At 38.6% G+C, this 23,767-nt stretch overlaps 1 protein-coding gene across 2 annotated transcripts; it reads right to left on the bottom strand.

Annotated features, from left to right (window-relative positions):
- Positions 1-211: 211 nt before the first annotated feature.
- LOC126366555 (alpha-tocopherol transfer protein-like) lies at positions 212-5,857 on the bottom strand. Of its 2 annotated transcripts, XM_050009707.1 has the most exons (7): positions 5,607-5,857; positions 5,028-5,178; positions 4,625-4,729; positions 4,394-4,541; positions 3,613-3,829; positions 3,026-3,203; positions 212-740 (listed from the first exon to the last, which is right to left on the bottom strand). In XM_050009707.1, the coding sequence occupies exons 1-6, from the start codon at positions 5,734-5,736 to the stop codon at positions 3,049-3,051; spliced, it is 906 nt and encodes a 301-aa protein (XP_049865664.1). In that variant the 5' UTR covers positions 5,737-5,857; the 3' UTR covers positions 212-740; positions 3,026-3,048. The 2 variants fall into 2 exon arrangements, with proteins under 2 accessions (XP_049865664.1, XP_049865663.1); XM_050009706.1 differs by having other exon boundaries at positions 212-3,203.
- Between the last annotated feature and the right edge of the window lie 17,910 nt (positions 5,858-23,767).

Consider the following 23,767-nt stretch of genomic DNA (forward strand, 5'->3'; position numbering starts at 1 on the left):
GTGATGGTTTAAGGCCCGATCTCCCTATCCATCCATAGGGAAGGCCCGTGCCCCAGCAGTGGGGACGTTAATGGGCTGATGATGATGATGATATGAAAAGGAAAAACGGAACCCATACAGGATCAGTTTGTTATCCGTCTCTCAATGTTCTTTTACTCAGTGCGACAGGTAAAGTAATTATGCAGAGTCAACACAATAAAAGATTCGGCCATTTAGTTCACATATTTTAATTTCTGAATCATCGTAACCTACCATAATCATGTAATTGCACAACTCACCCACTGGACAAGTAAAAGAAAAAATACGAAAATTTTATATGGTAACAACCTACATTACAAAAAAATCTACATCTGCATTTGGACCATCTAATGTGCTGCAAGACAAAAAGTTATAATAACAGGCGGAGTATTAGACACTAAGAAAAAAAAAACACGGGAAGCCTCGATACCTAACTGCGACTGCGCACTTTACCGGTTTTTTTACACAAACTTTGTATTAAAATTTGAACCGTGGAATCAAGCACCTGTAGACAGATGCAAAGTGATAACGAAAATAAGGAAATTAAATGAAGGTAACGAAATAAAGTTCCGCTGCGAACTTACAAGCGAGCGAAATTTGAATTAAGTTTGTGAAATTTCAGATGGAACTTTTAATAGACTTTTTTGGCTGTCGAAGTTTGAAATCCTTTAGATTCTCTCTTACGCTTTGTGTTTTGGTCTGGAGCGTCTGCACCGACCTTCCTGTAGAACAATCGTAACTTATTAAAACTACTTCATCCAACTTATTTTAAATTTATTACACGCGAACTTTTAGTATAATAAGGGTACATCGAAAACAAGATCTTTACACAGACATTGGCCCCGATTCCTGCAGACACATCCTAATTTAATTTTAAGTTATACCTGTATTTTTTTATTCGCCGAAAAGAAAAGGACGGATGATAGACAACTGTAAATTTTAAAACCAATAAAAAGGTTAAATAACCCGAACTAATAAAATAGGCATCTCATCAACCCATTTGACGTATGCTGTCAACTTAATTCTGTCGGGTTATTGAAAAATATAAAATTTTGGAAGGGCTTTTTTAAATTTCTGCCTAAACATGACGTGTGTTCTATAAATTTTATGCCTGTCCATTACCCGTCCCTTTCTTTTTCAGCGTATAAGAAAATGACAGGTATAACTTAAAATAAAATTATGTGGTGTGTACAGGAATCAGCACCAATGTCAAAGGTCGACCTCGCATTTTCATTGTAAGTATGTACTGTGTATAACACTATTATAGTAAGTACATAACAATAGCATGTATTATATGACAATAGTGACCAGATGCAATTTGTTTTCGAATGATTGGTGGCTTATCTACAAGCGAGCTAGCAACAAACACGGTACCACAATGTCGATCTTTGAGGAGGTCAAATTAATAAAGGGGTCTTGTTACAAGCAATTTACTTCAATGTGATAATGAAATACCGCACGCATTGGCTTCTATAATAAGCACCAAAACAGTCTAGATTTGAATTAGCTGAGAAGTAAGTATATTCCTAAAAAAATAAACGTAGGTACTTACTGTACAAATATACAGGAAGTTAGTGACATCGTAACGAATACTGAGGGGAATGATTCAGACCATGATTCTGCATTAATATCAAGTGGAATTTAACGTCGCAAGATTCATGTTTTTTTTTAGCTTTTTTAAATTACTTTCAATTTTATACTTTTGCGATGAAAAATTTCACTTGTTCTTAACTCAGAATAATGAACTGAATCATCCCTCTCAGTATTCGTTACGATATAACTTACATCCCGCACAAGTACATACAGATAGCCATACAAGTAGGTATGGGTGTTAGTGACAACGTAACGAATACTGAGGGGGATGAGTCAGACCATGATTTTGAGTTGATGTCAAGTGGAATTTCCTGTCGGAAAATTCATGGAAATTTTTGTGTTTTTTTTATTATTTTCAGTTCCATACTTTTGCGACGGAAAATTCCACGTGTTATCAACTCAGAATCATGGTCTGAATCATCCCACAAAGTTTTCGTTACAATGTCGCTAACACCCTATATTTATTTTAAACTTTAAAAAATCTTCTTCTGCATTTATCCTGTTATCTAATAGGATGTAGAAGGGTTTTAGTAGCAAATATGATTGAAATGTTCTCGTTAGTTTCATGAAAATGCAGGTATTAAATCAGTAAGGTTCGCAACTTGGTATGTTGTTCAACAATTACAATTCCGCAGCATACAACAACACTGGCTAACACAACAATAGCTGCTATTACCCCAACAATGAGGGAGTCAGGTTCACTTCCAAGCCTTCATACGATCTTAACATTTCCTTGAAGCCTTGTAATAACTGTAATACAGTATGGACAGGTGGACAATAGAAACAAGCTTGCTCGTTCTGGAAATATAAGGCACACTACAGTTATAGGAAAGCATTCTCTTCGTCAAATTAATAGCCATGCGCTTTTTGATATAGCATGGCTTTATGTTACGACTGTAAATCTATACAAATCAATCTATAATAGTCACTGCGGTACACCGGCTTCCTTCTCAATCGGGAACCCCGGTACCGAACTTGCAATGAGTTATTAATTTAACTTAAGTGCAGTTACCATTATAGTCGTCTCTACACCTCTCACGTTGATCTAAAAGAAGGCTCGGTGAGGTGTGGGTACTTAGTTCATCTTGCGATTGATAGACCTGACTTGGCTTATCCAATCGGAATATAATCGTGAGCTTATATAAATCTATAGTACCTAATAAGTATTATTTATAAATTAGAAAGTAATATTTGTTATCATAATAACATTTTTTTTACTCCCAAATTACTGCACTGATTTAGGTAAAAATCGGCACATAGGTAGATCGAAATCCGTGTTACGGACGTGCTTACAGATAGCTGAAGTCTACTCGACCGAAGCCAAAGGCAAAAGCTTGTACGTAACAATGAAAAACCTCATGACATTACTTATCTTAATGGTTGATTTGCATTTTACCCGTTTTATACAAAGTACCTTGTAACCTACTATCGGATCCATCAGTCAATTTCCAATCTTTTAAATGAGGCGTCTATGCCACTGAAAAATGTGCTCAAGTTCTTAGACCCACCGGGTCGTTTCGATTCGTCTACTCTGCATTTCGATTCTTCCTGAAAAAAGTTTTCGTTCGCCTTCAGTTTATTCCATATTTCATCTGAAAATTAAACGTTTATTTTTATACAGTAAGTACATTACTTTACTTATAATGCAATTGAATAGTTTCCTAGATCAAGAAAAAATATGAAAATCTGATTACTAAATATAGACAGATCTAAAGGTGACAAAAAAGTTTTATTTTCTCTATTTAACTTGTTTATGAACTTTGAAGAAAAATGTAATAATAAGTGCGACATTTTGTCATATTTTTCTGTGACGTCAAAGGTTGCTTTTTCATACAAATTCCATAGTAAGTGATTTTATGTTTTGATGTTTAGTAAAAAGTAGCTGATATGACTAGTTGGAAACTACCGTTATTATTTATTAGAATGCCGTCGTCTCTTGTTTCATCAGGCAGAGAGAGAGGGTCATATTTTATTGAAATGACATGACAGAAACGATATTACCTCTTAATTGTTCCCCGTTCTTATTATCTCCCCCGGCGTCTTTAGGCAACGCACTTATGGGTATGTACTCTTGCACAGTAGAAGAACCAGCTGGGTGGACCTGAAGCATCTCCAGTAATTCTTTTTTCATGAACGGTCTCACCATCGACATCAAGTTGTCCATGAAACTTGGAGCATTTATGAAATGGAACTCTTTAAGTCGAACGAACATGGCTTCCTAAAAGGCCAAAACATGAGAGAGATTTTATTATCAATTTATAAACAAAAACTAAGTAGAAGGTAAAGCGACGAGGGTCACATGGCCTACATATAACGAATACTGAGGGGGATGATTCAGCTTCTAAAGCAGCAAAATTCATATCTTTTATGTGTTTTTTAGGTATAATTATTTTTAATTGTATACTTTTGCGATGGAAAATTTCACTTGATATTAACTCAGAATAATGAGCTCAATCATCCCCCTCAGTATTCGTTATGATGTCACTTACACCCCGTACAAGTACGTACAGGTAGCCATACAAGTGGATGAGACACCATAACGAATACTGAGGGGGATGATTCAGACCATGATTCTGAGTTGATAACAAGTGGAATTTCCTGTCGGAAAAGTCACTAAAGTTTTAGTGTTTTTTAAATTATTTCAGTTCCATACTTTTGCGACGGAAAACTCCATCTGATATCAACTCAAATGATCTGAATCATCCCTCAAAGTCTCGTTACGATGTCACTAACTCTCTGTATATATAGACCAGGTATAAGATATCGACTTGTAAGTATGAACCTGTAAAAAGTAGAAAAACTGTTGCGCTACTGTGAGGTCGATTCGGGACACATGGCCCAGTGACACTTTGTCCATGTTGACTATGACAACAGTTCCCGGTGCTGTTCCTTCTTCAGATAACCACAGGTCCATGATCATAACGAAAGCTCTACAAACAGAATAAGATACTATAAAATACGAAGGTAACCCACAACTAGAAAAAAAAGTTTAAATAAGTATAATGTGTTTTACCTGACAACATCGCCGTATATGAATTTCTGTGAATCTGAGTCCAACAGTTGACAATATATTGCTCGATAACCTTTCTTTGTCGTTGTGGCCAACGGAGTGATTAGCCTTAATAAAAATATATTGTCATTGTTTTAGTAAGTCATTATTTTTTATACTTATATAATTACACACAAAAAATGTTTAAACTTTGGTCTGACCAATTCACCTAAAGCACTGCCAGAGTCTTTACAATATCAAAAATTACGTCTCTAGTCTTCAAATGTACTTTTTTATTTGCAAATAAAATACAATTCTAAATGGATAATTGTTTTTCTCGTTACCATTCTGCGTTTAAAACAATAATAATTCTAGTCGAGAGTCCTTTGTTTTACACATAATATTTAGTTTTATAAAGAAAACCCACCAAGTGCGTAGAGCACCCTCCAGCCTTTCGTCTATTGTCCTCAGCTGATAAAAAGTGAACAACGACCTCAAAGTGTAGTTGAGATCAATGACGCGTTTGGTCGTATCACTGCAGCATTCGCAACAATGGAATGCCAGAATTAGATCTAAATCTGAAAACAATCCAAATGATACAATAGGCTCAAACACAAGCCGTCTGACGGCCTGGGTTGAAGAGGCGAATTAATAGTCTAGCTTGTTATTTTTCTAGTTCATGTATGTAGGCAAAAAATTAATTTGTCGTTACACAATAGTGTTCAATTCCATTGTGTGCATATACATATTATATATGCTTAAATTCAATAGAGCAGGTAAGTACCTCATAAATTTTAAAATTAGGTTGGTAAATATTTAAACAGTTTTGAAATAAATAGGTAGATCAAAAGGTTAGTCGTCAGACGAAAACTAAATGCGGGCTAAAAAAGCTACATTGAAGCTAATAATGACAAAGTGCAATTTGCTATAATTATATTACCCTCTAATTTTTTTTTGTCCAATGTGGCCTTTTACGAGTAGGCCACCATATTTCATTCCTACTTACCAGTGATGTGATCTTTCGGCAGGTGAGGTTGCTTCGATAACCAATCCCGTATACACTTTATATCCGATGGTTTTATATTTGTATTTTTTTCATATTCCTTCTGAACAACTATTTGCGACACCACGGGCATCTTCACTTAACTTTTAACTTTATGATTGAATGTACTAGGATTATAATCGACAGTGTATCTTATAGCAGAAGGAGCATGCGAGTGATCTATAGTGAATGAATGGCCTGAATGTGCTCCTTTGTGGTCGACCGCCGCTGTCTATCAAAGAGTCTGAATTAAAGCAAGGTCAAGGCGATACATATACCTAGATCTGCATTCCATAGCTGAATCAGAGCTCAGTTTATCTCTATACAATGTAAATATTGTTAGAACACGCTTAATATTACAGAGTTATCAATATGTTTCATTTAAGTACTTACATAAATAGAAAACTTACATGAAGAGATATCAATAAATGAGAATTTACCATGCTACATGTCGTTAAGCATAACTACGTATGTCGTGAAAATCGACGAAGGCATTGTTATGATATTATAATACCTACTTATCATTCAGAAGTATTGTCAAATGTATTTCAAATAGGTAACCATCATCACGGTAAAGGACATATAGGTACCTACGTAATTATGTAGGTATTTAGAGTTATGTTGTGGTACCTACCTACTGATGTATTACGTATGTTGCATTTAGTAGTAGAAGTATGTGGTAACAATGCTAAATATTGATTGTATCTGAAGTAGATCGAGTGAAGTTAATACTAGGATTTCAGGAGCGATTTCTTCTATAGAGCTATTGGCGTTAGTAAGCTGGGTGTCATTCGTAAAGTCGTGTTCCAAATCCGAGGACTTGCAACTTTGATTACAGCTTCCTCCGCTCGCTTTCTGAACATCCACTCTGTTTATTGTCAGCTTACACTATGTACTTGTGTTGAATATATTATACTACTTTCACTATTCCCTGACGGAAGTGTACAAGTGATAAAATAACTAGTGTTACGTCGTTAAGTCAATGGTATAATAAACAAGGTACTTATGCTCAATTCTATGAAATCCGCCATTGCTAGCTGTTTAGTGACGTAAGTGCGCACACAGACGCGCGCTCACATTCACACACACACGCACTCAAACGCACACAGAATCTTTACGTTTACATACTTCTTTTGTGTACCACTCAATTTTTATATTTTATGTTTTGTTTAGCTTCACTTTTCTATAGTTCTAAGGTTATAAATTAGGAGTTCCGTAAGAGGTTGGGAGCCTGGTGATCTGTCACACAGGGTCACACCTAGTATCGACACCAGTCTGTCACAAAGGCACTATAGTGTGTATCATTACCTTAGTTAAGTTTACATAATTTGTGTTACCTTTGTGAAGGGAAAATAAAGATTATTTTATTTATTTATTATTATTTATAGTGTTAGGTAAGTACATGAATGTTACCACTAAGTTGGTACCTCCAACATTCCAAGGACTTCAATTTTATTATTGGAAATTAAGCGAATTACTTAACTCACATATAAAAATCGTTAAAACTGTAAGTAAATCTGTTACTAAAAATTGAATTGACTTGCAAAGTAAATTAAAAACATTAGTCGTCAGTAATGAATTTTTTACAAAATGGCAACAAGCGCTGCTAATCGTAAAACGTTAGTTGTCACTGTTGAGCATACTTACTTACCTTGTTTTTACCCGACTGCGGTGAATCAAAAAGGAGTAATATATACGTCTCTTACCACCTAACTTCTAAACGACTTGTTAGAATTTAACAAATTAGGTGTCACCAGAAGCGTTTTAATTTTCCGGTGGTTATAAGTAGGCTATGTGACGTTTCTCTAAATTTAATGTGGCGCCCTCTAGAGGACATACGCTGAGGACGAAAGATTTTTTTTCTTCGAATGGTATGTACTGGGTATCAACAAATATGTACATATTGAATAACAACTGCACAGACATGTTCCTGATAGGTTTTATATCTAAATCTTACACAAATACATAATGGAAGCACGTTATCTTGATAAATAAGACCCCAACATTAAAAAAAATATCCGTGGTCAAATTCCAATCTGTCCCAAGAGTTTCCTTACCACGGCATGCGACCACGGCAGTCAGCTAAACATTATTTGGAGAATAGAATATGTTCTTGTTTCATACTTTTTAGAGCGAGATTTTTCCCTAGAGTTTTAATTATCAAACTTATATTTTTATAAGTACCATGGTCAGGCTAAGTGTCTATTTACTCGAAGTCATTTTGACTGGCATTTTTATTCAGCCGTACCTCGCAAACAAAATAAAAATTAGTTTCAAGAGATAAAAAACTTAAATACACAGCCCATTTCCATGCCGTCGAGGGTAAAAATCGTAAGTATCAATTGACCTGTTTCGGAAATTAACAGAGCGGGCTTTATTGTCGGAGTTTTCAGTGCAGCGTGCACACGGGCGAGTGACAGCCCGCGGCGCGCGCCGGACCCACTGAACATCAGTCGCACTCGATACTCGATACCACACACCACTGGACCACAAAGTCCAGCCTCCGCGCTCCAAAGGCGGAAAAATATCCGCCAACTTTTTTAGTCCAACATTGTTTAATCATAGGCTGTAACTGTAAGCCCGTTCCATTCACGTACTGTCAACCTGACGATAGAGAGGGGTCAAACGAAATTACTTCCACGCCACAGAAAACGAAACTATTTCGAGCCAATGCTTTTGCTCGTGACGGGACAGTCAATGTGAATCGCAAACTCAAGTGAACCATATTTGGGTTACGTATTTTAATCCTGCGTTTGAAGCTTAATGCTGTTTATTGGTTATTCCAATGGAAACATGTTTAATGAGTACATATATCCAATGCCTAAGTTATTATTACCTGATCACAGGGAGTTGTATATTGTATAGGAAATATATAAACACGTTACGTTCGCCCTTGCCCGAGTTTCCAGCACATCGGAGCATGAACTCGTTATAAACTCATCGGGGTGAGGAGACTCACGGTCCGTCAGCCACTCTCAAAGTGCTTCTTCGAGAGGTACGAGTACCTACATTATACCCCAACTTGTACTTGTCATATCATTTGAGCTTCAGTTGAGATAACACGAAACGAAACATTAACGAATAGTAAGTATCGATGATGTGTATAGTCATCAAAATAAGCTCACGACTATATCCCAATTGGGGTAGCCAGAGGTACATCCATCGCAAGATGAACAAAGTACCCACACGTCACCGAGCTTCCTGTTAGATCAAATCTCAACAACTCTGAACTGCCTTGGGTGTACTATATAATGTTGTGTGTCATTAAGACGAACTAAGTACCCACATGGTATGGAGTCAATGTGGTTTAAAATAATGAAAACAAGAAGTTTTTATTCCAGACTCAGCGGAAACACTCAAGATCCGTATTGCTCTATGACTTCGTGTTAGCCTACCAGCCTGTCAACCGTAACCATGACGTAGCATTTTTAATACTTTATTTTGACTTTACTTTTGAATTTTAATCTGATTTTTATTTTTATAACTTTATTTTAATTTTTTATACTTATTTTTTTCCTTATATTTTCGTTTAACAAATAAGGATTGCTCTGTGTATTTTTTCTTATATAAACTGCAATGTTTGAAGACGACGATGATGAGGAATCTATAGCTTGCCTGTACTGTGACGGGCACTGGGAGTGGGACACTGCCACTTCGGGGCTGAAGTTTATAAGGTGACGACCCTACATAAACATAAACAACCTACATACGTCCCACAGCTGGGCACAGGCCTCCCCTCAATCAACCGGAGGGGGTATGGAGCATACTCCACCACGCTGCTGCACTGCGGGTTGGTGGAGGTATTTTAACAGATAATAGCCGGGACCAACGTCTTAACGTGCCCTCCGAAGCACGGAATCATCTTATTTTTTCAGACTATCAGGTGATTCAAGCCTATAAAATCCTTACCAAACAATGGACAGTCTCACAAAGTGATTTCGACAATGTCCCCATCGGGAATCGAACCCGGACCTCCAGATCGTGAGCCTAACGCTCTAACCACTAGACCACGGAAGCTGTGTGAGACGACCCTATACCAAATAAAATACATCGATGAGATCAGTTGCCCCAAAATCTGGAAGCGAATTTTAAGCTTTACCGAATAAGTTAGGCTGTGCCACAAACATTGCCAGTCTGTAATCAGTGGTTAATATTATAACCAATTCATCCATATTCATATTCTAAATGCTAAATAAAGTAACTCCATCTGTCTATCTGTTTTGTAAACCACTTGATCGAATGAGTGACTTTCCAGTGTTTTAAGGTATATGACCCTTGTTATTACACCCAGGCACAATACATCTTCCATCCATTGTTATTCATCATCTGCCGTACGACACGACGCCCACTGCTGGGCATAGGCCTCCCCCAAGGATCTCCACGACGATCGGTCCAGCTCTGCCCGCATCCAGCGGCTTCCCGCAACCTTCACCAGATCGTCGGTCTACCTTGTAGCGGGCCTACCCACTGAGCGTCGTCGAACACATGGTCGCCACTCCAGAACCCTTCCCCCAGCGGCCATCGGTTTTCCTCGCTATGTGTCCTGCCCACTGCCACTTCAGCTTTGCAATTCTCCGAGCTATGTCGGTGACTTTAGTTCTCCTGCGGATCTCCTCATTTCTGATTCGATCGAGCAGGGAAATACCGAGCATAGCTCTCTCCATTGCCCGCTGAGCGACACCGAGTCTCCTCACGAGACCCATAATATGCGGCCACGTCTCACTGCCGTAGGTCATCACTGGCAACACGCACTGGTCAAAGACTTTCGTCTTGAGACACTGAGGTATTTTGTTATTGTTATTATTCTGATCAAAATAAAGAGAAGTTATATAGGTAAAGTTATATAGGTAGCAACATAATACGTAAGTATCTGATTCAAATATCAAGCAACAATGTATGCCTCTGCCCTTACATTAAATTTATAAATAATTATGTACCCGAGCAATGAGAAAATAGGTAATTATCACATTAAATCTGAACAACGCCATCTATACTGTTGGGGAACGTAGCCTGGAAAGTCCCTCATTGGATGAAAATTGGGTACAGTCATGAGAAATATAATGTACCCACTTTAGGACTCTGTCGCACTAACATATTTTTGACATTTAGTGAGACTTACAGTTCAATTTGTCAAAAAAGTTAATGTGACATGGTACCAAGTGTATACATATTAATGCTCGTGACCGTACACAGCAAAACACATATGCCTTTGAATTTATTCTGCAATTTCTTCAAATAGCATTTGAAACAATATTTTACATACATTTTAAAGTAGAAACAAAGATATGAAATAGACGGCGCGTGGTTTTCTCGATATTCTCCAACACCGAGAAAATTTTGTTGCCCCACATAAATTGTGGAAACTCAATGATGTAGAGGATGTCATGAATACCAACAAGTTAGATAACGGCTCTACTACCTGCTTGTTTATTTATTTGGAAAACTACGTACAACTTCATTTACGTGTTGAATCGGAGAAGTGAACAAACGTTCGTGAATGGAATGTGTATACTTATTGTAACAACTAAAATAAGGTTAAATAATATCGACATACTTATTTGTTTTATTGTTTATTACATTAGATTTGTGAACACCATCCGTGATTTAAAAGTATAACTGTTATTATTATTGACTGTTTTTTTAAGTGACTTTTACTAGAAAATGTTAAAATAAGCTGAACTATTTATTCGTCTTTTCTGTAATCTATTTGTCTTCCTGTACACGTTTATCAATCTGATTTCAGTGATGTAGTCGCGGAGTCACAACAAACTGTCTTCATACCAGCAGCTGTAGTTGGCCCTATCGAATTCAAAGATAATTTGGATGTCCTTGAACAGGTACCTGAGTAAATGAAAAAGTAGTAAATAGTTTTTATTTATTTATAAAGAAAATACAACATCCATTCTGAGGCAAAGGCCCCTCAATACAACAAAGGATTGTTACAATAAGTATAATGTTGGTTCGCCAATCACAGGTAGATAGATAGATAGATAGATAGATAAAATCTTTTTTAGGTTTCTCTCTCTTTATTTAAGAGCTGCCCTCTTGTCGGTGGAGTAATCGCCATTCCTCTCTTCTTCCCGCCAAAACCTTCACCTCCTGATACGATACGACCTGCACCTTCTCTTTTATTTGTTTCATAAATGTTCTCCTAGGTCTACCCCTTCCTCTCTTTCCTATTTAGGTTTAAGACGTTACATTAACTTCTTAATATTAAAATTTGAACATATATGAAAGAATCTGATCACAAAAGACATCCAAACTCCATTGCCTTGGAATCTTATGTATGCGGATGATATTGCGCTGGTTGCTAATGATGCCACCCAGATACAAGCAGCACTACATTCGTGGTTTAGCGCTTTGGAGAATGCTGGGCTTAAAGTTAGTCGCTCCAAAACTGAGCACATGGAATGTCAATTCAGCAACAGTACCTGCACATCTACTATTTTGTACCCCGACAATACACCAGTTCCAAGAGTAGCACAATTTAAATACCTTGGCTCGGTTATCGCTGCAAACGGAGAGGTAGAAGCTGATGTTGCACATAGGATCAATGTTGGTTGGCAAAAATGGCGAACCCTTATAGGTGTGCTTTGTGACCCGCGTATGCCAGTCCGCATCAAAGGCAAAATTTATAAGACGGCCGTGAGACCTGCGCTGATGTACGGATCGGAATGCTGGCCGCTTAAAGAGGCGCACACACAAAAACTTCATACGACTGAGATGAAAATGCTTCGATGGTCGGGAGGGGTGACTAGGCAAGACAAAATTAGAAACGAGTATGTTCGCGGAAGCTTCAAAGTAGCCCCTATACCCGATAAGCTGAAAGAAAGTCGTTTGAGGTGGTATGGCCACGTAATGCGGAGAGACCAGCAGCATGTAGTCCACACAGCTCTTTGCCTGCCTGAGAACAAAAGAGGCAGAGGACGCCCTCCTTATACTTGGTGGACCAGCATGTCCCGATTATTAAAAAATGAAAATTTACCCGACCCGACAACCCTAGACAGAATGTCATGGCGCCGCAAAATTAGGAGAGCCGACCCCACCTAAAGTGGGATAGCGCAAGGAAGAAGAAGAACATATATGAAATGTAAGACTTAAAACTAAACAGGGTACTAGCTCGGCTAATGTCAGGTTACCGTAGATTAAACAAAAAATCTTGTACAAATTGCAAAGTTAACCTGATTTGACCTCTAAAGTTTACCTAACTTTGATATGATACTTTAAATGAGTTTGAAGGGACCTAAAAGTATGTAAGGTAAACGCTCCTATTACCGCCAGGTTAAGCTATGCTCTGATTACCGCTCAGAAATTAAGTACTTCTGTATTTGCTAGTGCAGCTTATTTATTTTATTTGTATTGTTATGACTGTCTTCTGCTAAATACATCAAGAATTTTTAATTTTGAGTGAATATTTTGGATAAAAAATAATTTTATGTCCGAAAACTCACTTTCCTCTATTACCGCCACATAAATTGCGGTTTCTTTCTATTACCGCCTTTGCTGCATCGAATACCGCCAACGAGATATCTAACCAACTATTCAGGTACAATAAAATACTTTATTTAAAAAAAAAGTTGTTTTTACCACTGTTAATGTAGTTAATAGATACATAAATTGGGAAGGCACTGTCTCTCAAAATACAGGTTCACCTAGTTTGAAAGACAGCGTTCCAACAAAAACTGTAAACGAATTGTTTTCAATAATCATCATCATCAACAGCCGTATGACGCCCACTGCTGGGCATAGGCCTCCCCCAAGGATCTCCACAACGATCGGTCCTGCGCTGCCCGCATCCAGCGGCTTCCCGCCACCTTCACCAGATCGTCGGTCCACCTTGTAGCGGGCCTACCCACTGAGCGTCGTCCGACACGTGGTCGCCACTCCAGAACCTTTCCGCCCCAGCGGCCATCGGTTCTCCTCGCTATGTGTCCTGCCCACTGCCACTTGAGTTTTGCAATTCTCCGAGCTATGTCGGTGACTTTAGTTCTCCTGCGGATCTCCTCATTTCTGATTCGATCAAGCAGGGAAATACCGAGCATAGCTCTCTCCATTGCCCGCTGAGCGACACCGAGCTTCCTCACGAGACCCATAGTATGCGGCCACGTCTCACTGCCGTAGGTCATCACTGGCAACACGCGCTGGTCAAAGACTTTCGTCTTGAGACACTGGTATTTTGGACGAGAAGATGTTCCGCAGCTTCCCGAACGCTGCCCATCCGAGTTGGATCCGACGAGAGATCTCTTTCTCGAAGTTGGACTTACCTAACTGGATTATTTGTCCTAGGTAAATGTACTGGTCTACAACCTCGAGTGTAACGTTCCCAACCTGAACTGGAGTGGGTGCGACATGGTCGTTGGACATAATTTTTGTTTTTGCCATGTTCATGCTAAGACCCACTCGTTGGGATGCGTTACTGAGATGCTCGAGCATGGTGTTCAGTTCTTCCAGGGTCTCAGCCATTAGGACTATATCATCGGCAAATCGAAGGTGCGTCGGGAACTCACCGTTGATGTTGTTGCCAAATCCTTTCCAGTCCAGAAGCTTAAAAATATCCTCCAATGCAGCAGTGAACAGTTTCGGAGAGATGACATCTCCCTGTCTCACTCCTCGCTGCAGTTGGATCGGATTAGAGCTCTGGTTCTGTACTCGAACTGACATAGTGGCATTTTGGTAGAGGTCCCTTAGCTTTTCGATATACCTATGGTCCACTTGGCACCTCTGAAGAGACTGCAACACCGCTCAGGTCTCGATCGAATCAAAGGCTTTCTCATAGTCCACAAACGCCAAGCAAAGTGGCAGATTATACTCTTCGGTCTTCTGTATAACCTGCCGCAGCGTATGGATGTGGTCTATGGTGCTAAAGCCTTTTCGGAAACCGGCTTGTTCGGGAAGTCGTCAAATCTGCAAGCGAGACGATTCGTAATGACCCTCGAAAACAACTTGTAGACATGGCTCAGAAGAGAGATAGGTCTGTAGTTCTTCAGTAGGGCTTTATCACCTTTCTTGAAGAACAGGACCACCTCGCTTCCGCTCTATGCCCTCTGCGTTTTGCCCTGAAATATGACGGAATTGAAGAGCCTCTGGAGGGCTTTGAGTATTGGCGTTCCGCCCGCTCTCAGAAGTTCTGCTGTGATTCTGTCATCTCCTGCCGCTTTGTTGTTTTTGAGCTGTTTGAGGGCCATCCTAATCTCGTACAGGCTGACGTCCGGGATATCTTCAGTGTAGTGTTGGGTAAGCTTGACTCGAGGGTCTCGAGCCATGCTTTCGCCTGATGTTTTCGTGGAATATAGCTGTCTATAGAAACTCCCTGTCTCCCTCAGGATTTCGGGAGTCGACGATATGATTCTGTATGGGGAGTTTTCAATAAACTTTATTATTATTGTTATTTTTTTATTAAATGAATTATGACATAAACTACAGAAAAATCTTTTGGTTTCATAGATTTATATACATAATTGACGTCTGTCTCTGTCCATCCGTCTGTCTCTGTCCGTCCGTCTGTCTCTGTCCGTCCGTCTGTCTCTGTCCGTCCGCCTGTCTCTGTCTGTCCTTCTGTCTCTGTCTATCCGTCTGTCTCTGTCCGTCCCTCTGTCTCTGCCTGTCCTTCTGTCTCTGTCTGTTCTTCTGTCTCTATCTGTCCGTCCGTTTCGGTCTGTCCGTCCGTCTGTCTCTATCTGACCGTCCGTTTCGGTCTGTCCGTCCGTCTCTGTCAGTCCGAAGAATAATGCATCACCCTGTCTATAAATCATAAGAGGGAATCTATGGTGGCGGTAATAGAAACATGTATGTAATTTCTGTGTTTCAATTTCCGCCACATAAAAATTAGCCTTAAGAAAACAAATAAATATTCAAAATGAGAGCTACGTATGTAATAACCAGTTTCAAAGCATATTTTAATAAATATCTAAAGTATTTAAATTAGAAATTCATAATTACTTCAACTACTTGTTCATACATTTCTTAAAAAAATACATTAACTTATATGCAGCACAGGATACTTGAATTCCAACAAATGTGTGGCGTTAATAGATTTTAATATAGTTCATGAACCATACTATAAAATAAGATGATAACATTATGAATGATTGGGCATGTTACCTTAAATAATTAAAAAATACAAATATCATACAAATATCGATCGCCGCCATAGGTGGCGGTAATAGTAACCAAACTGCAAATGTATGCTTCTATCACCGCCACATTTTAAAACTCAAATTAATCATTTAAAACTAACACAAATATCAAATATAGCATGCTTTCTCAGTTCTTAAACGTATTAACAAGTAGTTATAATTACTAAAATGAAGAAAAATTATGTTTCATCGGACACAAAACCTTAAGAAAAAAATGTTGTATGCTTATGCATTTCAGTAGTGGCTTGTATGGAGCGCGTTGCTTGCGCGGACACTGCACACTTACAGACCAATCACAAATTAGACTGTTGTTGCCCACGCTCAGGGGTATGTTCGTTTCATAGTCAATTAATACATGTATCTTTTGACATTTGAATCAATTTTCTATCTCGGACACAATTCAAAATATCCGCAATTTAAAAAAGGTGGCGGTAAACGATGTCGATTTTTGGGTGGCGTTAATAGGAGCGTTTACCTTAGGAGCATTGTAACGATATTGTAAATATACAAGTCCTTATCATGCAATGATCAGTTCGTTTTAACCCAGACCAATGTATAAAAAAATGCACTCTACTGTAGAAAAATCGCCCTAAGGTTACATGAAAGAATTTGCTAATTAGCCGAGTCGCCGCCGATTGATGTATAGTAGGTAGGTACGATAGTTTTGTTTTGTATTGTATAGACAGATTCCATTTGAAACGTGCAATGCGGATGAAAACTAGAAGCCTCAAATGTTGACGGCAGCACTGTTGAGTGTTCCTAAATTTCAAAGTTCTCCATACAGGCCAACTATAATGTGTGACAAATTTCTATAAAATGTGGATTAACGTGGAGTGTATCCCGTTTGAAGGATGAGTTACCAAAAAAAAGGCATCAGTTGGAAAAAGTCAACACTATGATTTTGCAGTTAAACGCTGCGCAAAGGGTTACACTGTAAAAATATAACCAAAACTATATATGTTTATTTAAGTACTAAAATAGTACGGGGTACTGTAAAAATTTAAGAACACTCAACAGTAGCGACACTTGATGGGAGAAATATGCAGTTTTTATCCTCTTTATTTTCAGCAAAAATTCAGAAGAAGGATACAAAGAAAATTCGATGGAGAAGAAGACGTAGTTACACTTCAGGTAAGTACTTAAATAGGTATATTAAATTATAAATAAATACCCAATATATTGTTTTTATAAAGAACTTCAGCCCTGTGCTGAGGTTTTTCTTGCAGCTTCTTTTCCTCGGCTAAAGTATTATAGTGCTGCAGTTAGTACATAATGAATCAAAGAAAACAGAGAAAGAATAAAAGAATATAACATAACATCACGTCTTTCTCTTAGTACTCTGTTATGTAAGTTGTTTTTCTTGCGTGTTTTGATTGTAAGTTATGTCTTATTCCGTATATTGTTTTATATTTGTTACTTTGGTGTCCTTTATAATAAACGTTTCTTTCTTTCATTCCTTTCTGGATACCCCTGAAGTAAAACAATGGGTTTTGCATTTTAAAAGGCATCTGGGCCTTACGACGTTATTTAAATTGCCTATCTTAAGCGTTCTCAACATGTTTTTTTTTCAGGATGTAAAAGATATCGTGCTGTATACGGCACCAGCAGCGCTGGTCACACCAATGATAATCAACGCTCTTCACACACAAACTGCGGATCGCTTCTTACGAGCATTGATACTGTATTGTCAGTATTATGTGCAGGTATACGATAATGTACTTTTCAGCCCAAGTGAGTGTGGCTGTCAGTCGTTTTCTGGTGTTTTGTGAATGTAATGTGACTCAAGTCCACCACAATAGGAATTATAGAAATATATAACAATAACATATATACGAGACTAGGTACCATTACCTTATAAAATAGATCTAGTCAGAATCAGGTTGTGATTACCATACACTTGATATTGATGGAAAACTAGAGTCACGCCTCACATGGAAATATGTTTTTAGTGAGTCGAATATTCCGGCACTAGTGGTTGTATTAATAAACTAATCTCAGCTGCGAGACTAACCTCAAGATCAATTAAGGCCAGGCGCGCACTACGAGATTTTCGCCGCGGGGGAAAAAAGCAGCGGCTTAATGTCGCACTGTAATACTGCGCCGCTGCGGTGGCTCTGCCGTCAAGTGCGCGCAATACAATTCAAAACTGTTTGGTACAGTATTACAGTGCGACATTATGCCGCTGCTTTTTTCTGCCGCGCGGCGAAAAACTCGTAGTGCGCACCTGGCCTAAATATAACAGTTCTTATATAAACAACAGGGACTTGAGCGTGATCTTGAGCGCAGTCTCAGCTGAAATTGGTTTATTAATACCATTCTAGGTATATATAAAATGCCACTTGTTTCTGCTTTTCTGGTGTAGGTCGTGAAAATAATGACCGATCTCTTCAACTCAGGACTTAGGTTTACTAAATGAGGCGCCTAAGCCCCTGACTGATGGCTCATGTTACGACTAGATACACACTTAGGTTAATAGGAGCCGGGACAGACTGCTTAACGTGCCCTGCGAACGACAAACCATGTTACTTTCGAACAATCAGGTGATCAGTTTGCAATGTCCTAACCAAACTAGGCATCACAAAGTGATTTTTGTGATCTCCCCATCGGGATTCGATCACGGTACTTTTGAATCGTGAGCACAACCAACCACTGGACTGCGGAGGCCATTGCCACTTGCTGATAAATTATCTAAAGATAACAGTTAGTGGTTTTGAATAAGCTATCACAACTTTTGTTTCAGATTTCAGAAATAATGTCAGAAAGGGGATCAGAACTGGAGACGAAGATTCCCACCGAGCGGAGCAGTGAGATTGAGGCCGACTATCGGGACAACCTGACGGATCTCCGCCTACTGGTCGCCAAGGAATATTGCAACATGCTTTTAGGTGAGAACTGGGAATAAAAGATTCGCATATTCTCAGGCCAGTAAGTCCTAATGGGCACTGGTGTAGCAGGGAATTGGCGAGGGTCCCCCGTCCAGGTTAGCCGGCCGTCAAGATGAATTAACCAAATAATTTGGATTCTGCTGATTTACAGAGTCAAGGACCTCCCTAGAAAGAGTTTGTAGCGTTTATCTCTGCCGAAGATCGAAAGAGATTTTATTTCGATATTTTTTTTAAACTGATTTTTTTTTGTGAGATTTTATAGAAAGTTTAACGACATTGCACTACCACAGTGCTGTAAAAGAAACTTGTCACCATACTCTTAAAATATTTACTTACTTACTACCTTATTTTTATTTTCACAGGTGGTTGCGATTTCAAGAAATTTCATCACATGGGAAAAGGGAAAAAACAGAGATCCATGTCAAAAAGAGAAGCTATGTTATTTGAACCTCTTATACGATTAAGTGTCCAAATAGTATGGGTGGCAATAGGACGGAAAAATTACCAACAACTCGGTAAACACGCAATTAATAAAAGCAAAAAAGAATACATACATACAAGTGTTTAAAATAGCTTGTTATAATGAGGAACTTTCCAGGCTACGTTCACCAAAACAATATAGATGGCGTTGTATAGCTTTAACGTGATAATTACTTATTTCTCATTACTCGGGTACATAATTATTCCAAAACACATCATCATCACCATCATCATCACCAGCCCATTAACGTCCCTACTGCTGGGGCACGGGCCTTCCCTATGGATGGATAGGGAGATCGGGCCTTAAACCACCACGCGGGCCCAGTGCGGATTGGTGGTTATTAACGACTGCTAATGCAACCGGGACCAACGGCTTAACGCGCCTTCCGAAGCACGGAGGAGCTCGAGATGAAAACTTTTTTTTTGTGGTCACCCATCCTATGACCGGCCTTTGCGAAAGTTGCTTAACTTCAACAATCGCAGACCGAGCGCGTTTACCGCTGCGCCACCGAGCTCCTCTTCCTCTTCCAAAACACAATGTAAATCAATGTAAAATAATGCCAGAAGCATATATAAAAATAATTGTAGCTTGATATTTGGATCATATTATGTATAGAATTAATTATGGTGCTACCTATATTGCTTCTCTTTGTTTTGATTCACATAATAATGGGTAGAAAATGTAATTGTGCCTGGGTGTAATAAAAAGGGTTATCATTTATAAGCAAAAACAAAGTTGAAAGATGCATATGTCTGTTATCCATGAAATTAGAATGTTAAACGAAGAAAAACATTTTTTTTTTTGAGGAAGGTAGCCTGGAAAGTCTTTCGTTGTACCATGGCATTACAATACAATACAAATACACTTTATTGCACCAAAATAAAAAGAAATAATTACAAAAAGTCTCTTAACTAAGTACATGGCAAATGGCGGCCTTATCGCTTAAAGCGATTTCTTCCAGACAACCATAAGGTGAGGAAAAACTCTCATTGAATGTGAATAACTCTCATCGGGTGTATAGTTCCAATATCAGATTCAATAGGACAAAAAACCTACCTATACCTAGACCTATTGTTTCAGAGTTGGAAATCAATCGATTGTTTCGCTCGAAGAAATTCAATATAGTGGAGCATAACACAACTCTTTTACATCATATGGAATGCAACATATCACAGCAGGAGCAAAACGTTCGAGTCGGAAATTGCGTGCGCGCAGACCGCTCCATGCGTATGCGGTCGCCCTTTTACAATGAAATCGAGTGTGTAAGGGAAATCGACTTCAGAATGTTTGGACTGGGTGTCATAGATTTCAAAGGGTAAAGTGTTTATATAAAGTTAAATCGACGTTCTTACATCTAGTGATAGATTAGTTGAATTATCGATTTTCTTATCGGCCTGCCCTGCTCATTTTTAGGTTAGCCACCTTGTTTCCTTGTAGTTTCCCTGTAATTCTTCCAAAAGACAAGTAAATGCATATTCATACTATCTATCTTCCTTTTCTACTTTGACTACTGCTGGTCAAAATTAAATCAATCATTTATTCGCATAGGAATCAAATGTATTGTCAAACAGTTGGTAGGTTTTATGTTCTAAATCTAAATCTTGTTTACAATAATAACATTTATCACACAGCCAATTATACAGATGAGATTTAAACTAATACAATTCTTTAATATTGTGACATTTTTTTACTTTTAGAAGAACTTATAGAAAGCGCTGTTACAGTTAGGCTTCTGTAATAGAGTTAGATTAGATCCCTTGATCGCAAACTAGTGTCATTCTTGGATCTTGAGGTGGAAGACCAATCTCGTCAACTCTGGTGTATTGAGCCGCCAAAGGCCCCGTACTACGTACTTACATCAATCTGTAATAACCTGGACTAATGGCTTAACATATGGACACATTAAGGTGATCAGCCTGTATGCTAACCAAACTAGAGATCACAAAGAGATTTTTCTGATATGTCCCCACCGGGATTTCGAACCCGGGACCTCTGGATCGTAGACCCAACTCAACACTGGACCTCATTAAACCTGAATATCTTATTTTTGATCAGCTTGAACGAACGGCTCCGATACCTGGAAAGTTTCCTAATAACCGAAGAGGCTGAGATGCAATCAAACGACATATCGCTGGGTATCGTTGGTTTGCAGAGGAACAGATTCGACATATTGCTGAGAGAGATCCAGAGACAACCAGACGAAGGGAAGATTAGCTCGCATAGCTACACTCTCCACCGGGCCGTATCCAATGTGCAGCGGTGAGATGTTGTTATAACATACGAACATACATACAGTCACTCCAATCATGGTTAAATGAGGTGAGCAAAACCACACAGAAGTAGTCTGAATACAACATGCGACCGCTTTCCATACGAAGTTCTAAAATGCACGAACATTGACATGACCTATACAATATAGAACCATGTCGCATTAATGACTTATTTGACAAATGAAACAGTCTCACTAAATGTCAAATATGTTAGTGCGACAAAATTGTAAACTGTATACAACGATAGTGCTTATGCTCATGACAGTAATCTGCATAACCATACAGTGACGTAGGTGATCAGCCAATCCTCCAGTAGGGCTAACATACGCAACGTGATAAAATTTTTGTCGCGGTCATTTCATTGATTCTGACGATATAATTGTCGTTTTGTCGATTGGTGCTAATGTGTGAACCCAAATAAGAATAAAATCACGTGACACGCATGTTAGGGAAAGAAACAAATTTATCGATTTCGACAAAATTTATTGAATCGTTCAATAATTTTATCACTTTTTGCGCATGTTAGCCCTACTAAAAAGTATAGCCCGAACCAACGAAATCCCTTTATGTAAGTAAGTACATGTTATTTCTGTGAGTACCAGATCGGGCCGCAACAGCACAACGTCAAAGAAAAGCGTAACGAGCGTTAAACGTAACCTGTACCTACCAATCTGTTTACCATCAAAGGAAACGTAAGTTCATTGCATTTTATTGCTATTGATTACTGTCTCCAGCTAAAAATAAAATCTTGAGAAACCCTACTCCCAAGAGCGGATCCAACTTTTACGTGAGAGGTGTCACCAACCAGACAACCAACAACAACCCAGACAACCTATCTCTGTATTAGATAAAATTACAGTGGCCACCCATGACCCAACCTGATCATTGTAGATCTATTGTAGATACATTGCGAAGCTTGTGAGCATATTGATCAGAATAATTGGGATCTTCATTCAAAGTGATGGATGACGAAATGAGATGAAACACTAATGATCTATCTGCGAATAGGATGCCGATGCCCGCTGAGTTTCCCGAGAAGTGTCTCCGGCCGTTGCTCGTCAACGAAGCGCAGCGCCTGCGTTGGTTAAACCGCACCTCAAAGATCAAGCGCCACCGGTCCACGGTGATCAAAACTCAGGATACCGGGCCCAAGTAACTTGTCGTATTTACCGAGTAAATACATTTGCAACTGGTATTATTCGAAGTTTTAAATAAATACATACATAATAAAGTCACGCCTATTTCCCACCGAGGTAAGAGGAAATTATGGAATTCCACTTGCTTCGATCATGACACACTTACCCCCTGCTTCCATCAAGCGTTACATACACGCACGCGTTCAGTGTAGGTCGTACTAAACTTTTCCTAGGATATCTCCAATTTGGTCAATGTACGTCCTACTAGGACCCTTTTATAATGGGTCCTTTTTTTAATTAATACAGAGGGATAGTAGAAGTACTTTACCCATAAAACGCAATGACTAATGAACTTAAGACATGAAGATTGTTACGTAATTCGTTTTATTTCCGGTATTTCACGTGAATGTCAGCAAAATAGATCCAATTTCCATCATATATCAGCCATCGACAGGTAACTAGCACATGCCCATATTCTATGAGGCAATTATCCTGTCAAAACTCCATCGAAATAATGGATTTATGAATTCCGAAGGTTTACTAGTCTAACCTTCACTATATAGTCATGAGCAATATAATGTACCCACTTTAGGACTCTGTCGCACTAAGACAAAGTGTACCTATACATATTAATGCTCGTGACCGTACACCGAAAACAAAGTATCAAATACTATGAAAAAGCCATATTAAAATGAAATAAAAAAAATATTTTTGGATAAGTAATGATATATATATTAATCAATAGCATTAAATTAATAATAACAGAGAGCTAAGTGACTTACAATCGTGGTGAATTTTCTATTTTATAAGTAATTTTAACATCATTATTAACCTCTCTCTCTCTGTATACTGTTAAATCTAAATTAAACAACGAAACTCTATACTTACTACCATTCGGTCATATGCTGGTAACTTCGAATTCTACTGTTTCTGCGACTGTATCTTACAAAAGCATGATCGTGCTAACAAAGCCTCAAAACAGGACAAATACCTTAGTACTTAGTACAAAAAGTCGTTACAGAAAAGTTCTCTACATGCTGTTTTCCACCGGCCAGTGGCGTCCAATCGACAAAAAAGTAAAAATATCAGAAGTTAATAATTTCGTCAAAAAGAATTTTAACGAAAAGATCTTCAATCACAGTTCCTGTAACAACCCTTACACAAACCTTAGGCAAATCAAATTGCGTGGTACCGCTAAAAAGAAACTCAAGTGCAGG

This window comes from Pectinophora gossypiella, chromosome 4 (genome assembly GCF_024362695.1).
Source record: "Pectinophora gossypiella chromosome 4, ilPecGoss1.1, whole genome shotgun sequence".
Lineage (NCBI taxonomy): Eukaryota > Metazoa > Arthropoda > Insecta > Lepidoptera > Gelechiidae > Pectinophora > Pectinophora gossypiella.